At 41.3% G+C, this 6,326-nt stretch overlaps 1 protein-coding gene across 1 annotated transcript in view; it reads left to right on the top strand.

The window, feature by feature from the left end:
• LOC103591934 (phosphoglucomutase-1) overlaps positions 1–6,326 on the top strand; it is a 68,457-nt gene that overhangs the window by 44,883 nt on the left and 17,248 nt on the right. Inside the window, exons 6-7 of the mRNA XM_008574511.1 lie at positions 717–871; positions 3,462–3,577. Coding sequence (XP_008572733.1) covers positions 717–871; positions 3,462–3,577 — 271 coding nt within the window. The remainder of the gene's footprint in view (positions 1–716; positions 872–3,461; positions 3,578–6,326) is intronic.

The following is a 6,326-nucleotide window of genomic DNA, read 5'->3' as shown; positions in this document are numbered from 1 at the left end:
GGAGCCCCGCCGCGCTTCCCAAGCGGCGCACTATCCAGTGCGCCACCGGGCCGGCCCCTGAAAATAATTTTTCACATATCAAAATTTTGGAAAATTAAGGGGGTTCCTAGCAGACATTGATTTGCAGTGCCTCCTCCTGATGTAGTGCGTGCTGGGAGGTTTTCGTCCACACTCTCAGTTACTTGAGTGTGAGTGCCAGGCACCAAGGAAGCAGTGAAGTAGCAGCATATTTTGCTGGGCCCAGTACCAAACAGAGGGGCCATGATTTGGAAGCCTTTCCTTGAAGAAATCTGCCTTTGTTCCTCAAAGGATGCCTGGTAGACCTACCAAACTGTGTAAATAGCCAACATTTCCTCTCTCGTTGCCTTCTCTCCACTCCTCTGGGAGAGAAGTGATTGGTTCCAGAGCTTGGAAAAGGTCTAGGAGGTTAAAGTTAGCCAGGCTTTGGAGGCAGAACAGAGTATTCGGCTCAAAAGGAGTTTGTGCTTGTACTTTAATTGGAAACAGTTTTAACTCTTTGGCATGGAGGTGCCTTTGGCCCAGTGGTAATGTACAGATCCATTAATAATCGAATCCAGTGTTTAAAACCCAGTATGAGTAAATGTATCACTTTTAAATTTTATAGTTTTAAATCTTATAAAACCCCCATGGAAGACAGTTGGATTTGTTTAGTAGTTTGGTTAAAAGTCTTCCTTTGAATCTCCTTTCTCCCGAAGGATCGAAACATGATTCTGGGCAAGCACGGGTTCTTTGTGAACCCTTCTGACTCTGTGGCTGTCATCGCTGCTAACATCTTCAGCATTCCGTATTTCCAGAAAACCGGGGTCCGCGGCTTTGCACGCAGCATGCCCACAAGCGGTGCCCTGGACCGGTAGGTCTCTCCATCTGCTTGGCCCTCGTGTCTCGGAACGTCCTGGTCTTCACCATGCCTTCCGCTGTCCCTGGAACACTCTTTCTCCCTTTTCAGCACAGGCATCTGATGCATAATACTCATATGTGCTGTTTCTCATATGAGGGAATGGGTGAGTCTTTAGGATCAGATGCCCCCCTTTGCTGCCTTCGCCCCTGCACTTCCTCCATCCTGGCACTTTCCACACTAGGTTCTGATAGCCCATTTGCCTCATTGCCGGCCCTGCTTAACTATGTACTTCTGCAGAGAAAGGACTCTTATTCACCATCCTAGACTCTGCCTGGCCATAGTGTGCCTGGCACATAGTAGGACACACACACACACAATATCATTTAAAGAAATAAATGATTGAATTTTAATGAATAAATGAATGGATGGCACTTCCGTTGTACTCAAGACATCATTCTAGAGGATCACTTTCCTTTAGCAGTGTGCACAGAGTTTGGGTGAAAGCAATTTGAAGTAATTTTTGAGTTTCAGCAGAACTGGATTACATAGTAAATGTTCATGTGTCCAAAATCTAAAACAGAAAGCTCAAACAGGTTAAAAAATAGTTATATTTAGTTTTTATGAGAAAGAAACCAGTGACAATAGGTAGCTGATATCTCAGATTTGCTTATCTGTATATCTGTCTATTTATCATATGTCACTTCATTATGCAAAGGCTTTAAGGTGGTTTATGAGATCACATCTAGAACAACTGAAAAATAAAAGTAATAAATAACCAAAGACCAGGGAAAATATTAATTAGAACATGTCAGGTGTCCAGGGGGTGTTTGCTGAATGAATGGTAAAGAATGAATGAATGAATGAGTAAAGGGTCAAGCCAGGGAGGAAAGTAGGCTCTTATAATAGCTAATATTTATTGTCCTAGACACTAAATACTTTACATATTTTAAATCTTTTAATTATCAGACCAAACCTATGAGATAAATGCTATAGGTAACCCCATTTTGCTAGTGGGAAAACAAAAGGATAAAGAAGTTATATAATTTAAGGCCACCCAACTAGTAAATAGCTGAGTCAGAATTTGTACCCAGAGCCTTTGCTCCCAACCACTGGGCCATGCAATAGTTTCCTGTTGAGGGGGAGATGGTTACAAATTTAGTGCTGACGACACTTCAGTTAACAAGAAAATAATGACTGACATCCAGATAGTGGTTTGTAGTATATATAGTGCTTTTTACATTTACCATCTCAATTGATCCTCACCGCAATCTGCATTTTAAAAGAGGGGAAACTGAAAATCAGAGAAGTTAACAATCTTGTCCAAAACCCCACAGCCAATTAGAGCTAGAATTAAAACCCAATGCTTCTGCCTCCAGATCCTACATCTGAAGTTGTGAGCTGGTTTGTGGCCCTACTATCATATATTAGACCTATTAGGTCCTGAAATATCTTCTGTGTCATCCAAGTTTGCTTCCAATTTTTGGAAAAATTGATAGTCCTCATATAAAATTGCAACTGAAGGGCCGGCCCGGTGGCGCACTGCTATAGTGCGCCGCTTGGGAAGCGCGGCGGCGCTCCCACCGAGGGTTCGGATCCCACATACAGACCGGCCGCTCACTGGCTGAGCGAGGGGCGGGAGCAACTCCGAGGGTTGCGATCCCGTGGCCAGTCCCGGTCCGGTACGGGCGCGACACTGAGGGTTGTGATCCGTTGCCGGTCACGAAAAAAGACAAAAAGGATTAAAAAATAAATAAATAAAATAAAATAAAATTGCAACTGAAATACCTCATTAACCAGATAAAAGTTTATTATATTTTCATAGTTTTCAAAATGTTAGAGTCCAAATATGACATTGCTTTGTTAGGAATAAGGCAAGAATTCTGGAAAGCAAATCTCACAGTGAATGAAACTTGTCAGGTACCTTTTCCAGTTCAAAGGGAAAGGAATTTTTTTTAAAAATCACTCAAATGTTTTAAATAGTCTAAAGATATATTTGGAGAAGTAAAAAGATAGGTTGGAGGGGAAGGGAATCACTGATCAGTGTCGGTGAAGCTGGGGCAAGTGGAGCCTTCTGATGAGATGAAAGGAACACTAATGGGCAGCTGGATCCTGGGCAGTGGGTCAGCCTGGCTGTGTGACCTTGGTCTGACCACATCACATTCTGGGCCCTGTTTCCTTCTCTGTAAAATGCTGACCTCCCAGATCCAGTAGTCTATGATCTGTGATTATAAGTGCATCAAAACACCATTCTTTTGTTCTTTATAAAATAGTTATAGATGCAGTCTGTATCCAAAACACATGTGTTTCAATAGCTTAAAAAACAGCCCTGCACATTTTACTACCGTTGCTTCTAAAATATTGAACTCCATGATCTGAATTAATTCTTTCTTCTTCCTCTTCTCCCCCTCCTCTGAATCCACATATAATAGCCCATTGTGCACAAGTTTTCTCTTATGATTTTCCACCAATCTTAGAATTATGTGTACCTCTGAGCAATGCTAAATGAGACCCTTGATTACAATAACGGTTGCTCGTTTCCATTCCTCGCATGGCTATGCTAACAGTCCTGCTGTGATGTAACTTTGATTTCATGCCTTTGAAGGGTGGCTAATGCTACAAAGATCGCTTTGTATGAGACCCCTACTGGCTGGAAGTTTTTTGGGAATTTGATGGATGCAAGCAAACTGTCCCTTTGTGGAGAGGAAAGCTTTGGGACGGGTAAGTCGCACTCCTGTGCTAGCATTTTCTTCCCCATAACCACTACTTCCAGTGAAAGTTTAGAACGCTAAGGGAGCACTGAAATTGCAATGGTAGCTGATGTGTCCTAAATCAAGACACAGTTTATTTATAGCAACCCTGATGAAGTGTACACATTTGAAAAGCAGCGAGCACATTCAGCCAGGAGGGCTAACTTTACTTTCAGAGGATCACATCTACTGAGACAGGAAGTTTGGGGCCCTCCTTGGTGGCGTGGTCATTGCGTCTGTAGGGATTAAACAGACTGATAAACATATTTTTCTTCCCTGAGTGATCAAGGAAACCTTTACAAATGTTTTCATTTGGCAGAACGAGTCAGTTTTTCGTTTTTATTTAAGAGGAAGTTTCAGCACAGCATTAAATATTTCTCTTTCATTGGCCCAAGTTTTATGATTTATCAAGGCTAAATGAAGGGAGATCATTAGGATAGAACTAAGTTACTAGGTGACCAAGAAATTAAAAATACATCCTTGTGCATGAGGATATATGTGCAAATTTTAGTACAGTGGAAGAGTGGAACTTGGTACGCTCTGGGGGTGACCCAAGACACTTGGACCCCACTTTCTGTCCTCTCCCTCCTCTTCTCTGCCTGTCTAACTATTGATCTGAACTCTCACCTCCGTCACGAGCACCCTCCTACCCCATCCCGCCTACGTCATTCTCTTTTGTAAATATCCATTCAGGCGTGTGGCCCTTTCCTACCTGTTGGTCTCCAGCTATGTTGGTATTTAAGTGGCTACATCTCTTCTCCTATTTTTTCTACTGAATGTTTTGAAGTAAAGAGACTGACTTCTAGGCCCTTTAGCAAAGAAAAGGAGATTAAAACCAGGCATTCTATCAGCCTTGCAATTGAGTTGCAATTCATGCTAGTTACACAGAACAAAATACTGGTTTCATTTCCTTTCCTACAAGTCCTGAGGTAGGGTAGGTAGCATGAACTGGTAAATTTGAGGTACATATTTACAAAGTTCTAAGCTATTTAATATACTTAAGGAGGTGGAAATATTCTTTGGTAATGAGTTGACTTGATAGAATTGGAAGGTATTAAGAAAGATAGATGAGTCTTGGGACTGAACAGTGCCCACATAGAAAGCTAGACAATTTCCCAAAGTTCTAGCCTTTAATGAAAGATTACAAGGCTACTGTTTAGTCCTTTCCTGTATCATGAAATGTGGATGGTGCCATGTTATTCTGCAGAATACCATATAAATGCCCAATGGACCTGTGAGGTGGCCTTCTCCCATGAAATTCCCCCCAGTATTATCCAGTCCAGGCTTTGTGTGTCAGCCATTTATCTTTATGGATGAAGATGTCTTCGAAGGCAGGCACTGTATCTAAACCTTTAGTTTCCTGCCCCCATGTACCTATATCAATGCTGAGCCTAGTGGAAAGAGAAAAGTCTAGAATCAGGTTTCTCAGAATATCTGCATATATAGAATAATGCTAGTTTCTCAAGAAGTTTCTGGAAGTCAAAAAAGATTGGGAAACTTGGAGTACACTTCTATATCTTGTGTATTTGCAATGATATTAGCATTTGAAGATTCCAAAACATTCTATTGTAAGGAATACTGTTAGTACAGTTTTGCCCAAACATAGTTAACCACTACATGTATGTGTGTGTATACACATACACATATGTACATATGTATATATATGTGTGTAGTTTTGTTTTTTTGGTTTTTTTGTTTTTGTAGTACATCCAGTAACATCTTGTCTTACAGACTCATGTGGGAAGCAATTGGGCAAGAGGGATCAGAGCCCCAGAGCCAAGTAGGAGTTCCTGGTGTCCTGGTGGTGACTGGTCAGTTTTGTTTTTTTGGTTTTTTTGTTTTTGTAGTACATCCAGTAACATCTTGTCTTACAGACCCATGTGGGAAGCAATTGGGCAAGAGGGATCAGAGCCCCAGAGCCAAGTAGGAGTTCCTGGTGTCCTGGTGGTGACTGGTCGGGAACAGGCTTGAAGACAGGACAGCCCAAGCTGCTCTTCTTTTACATGGCAGGCCTGTAAATACTAGAAGCAGCTCCTCCAGTATTTCCTCATTTCATATTGTTTATAGACCCAGAGCCTGCTTCTAGATGCTTCTGAGTTCACCAGTGCCCCTCTTGGAAAATCATGCTCAGAACTGAGCCCAAATCTTCCACGGTTGTCCTGGCAAGTGAAGAGTAGGGTGGGATGCTTATTTCTAGTAATCTGGGCACTATATTTTTCTTGATATAACTTTCACTTAGTTTTTTGGAAGTTTCATAATACTGTTCAGCCCATGTCAGGTTGTGGATAATTAAACCCTTAAAGGTTTTACCCAGGAGCATCTGCCAAAAAAAAGTCCCCCATGTTCTATTTGTGGAATTGATTTCTTTGAACCAAAGTATTAGACTTTAGTCTCTTCCTCCTTAAAGTTTGTTCTTATTTATTAACCCATTAAACAAATACCTTCTGCCAAAGATGGTTTTATTTTCCCTTTGATATCTTTTATATCCAAAGAGAGAATGCATCATGAGAATAATCCACAAGCTTTTTTTTCCTCTCTTTGGAAAAAAAAGAAAATTGTTGTGAATGTTTCTGGGATAAACATTTTAAAAACCAGGCTGCATAGCCATGGTCTCCATGGCTGTGAACGAGTGCAGCTGAACTTATTTAAACAAACTCCTGATCTCCTTATTTACAGAGGAGTTAATTTCCACCTACCACATCCCTTGCTGATGAATGTTT

This window comes from Galeopterus variegatus, unplaced genomic scaffold (genome assembly GCF_000696425.1).
Source record: "Galeopterus variegatus unplaced genomic scaffold, G_variegatus-3.0.2 Scaffold1055, whole genome shotgun sequence".
Lineage (NCBI taxonomy): Eukaryota > Metazoa > Chordata > Mammalia > Dermoptera > Cynocephalidae > Galeopterus > Galeopterus variegatus.
Note: the sequence above shows the minus strand (reverse complement) of the source record. Positions and strands in the feature narration are given on the sequence as shown.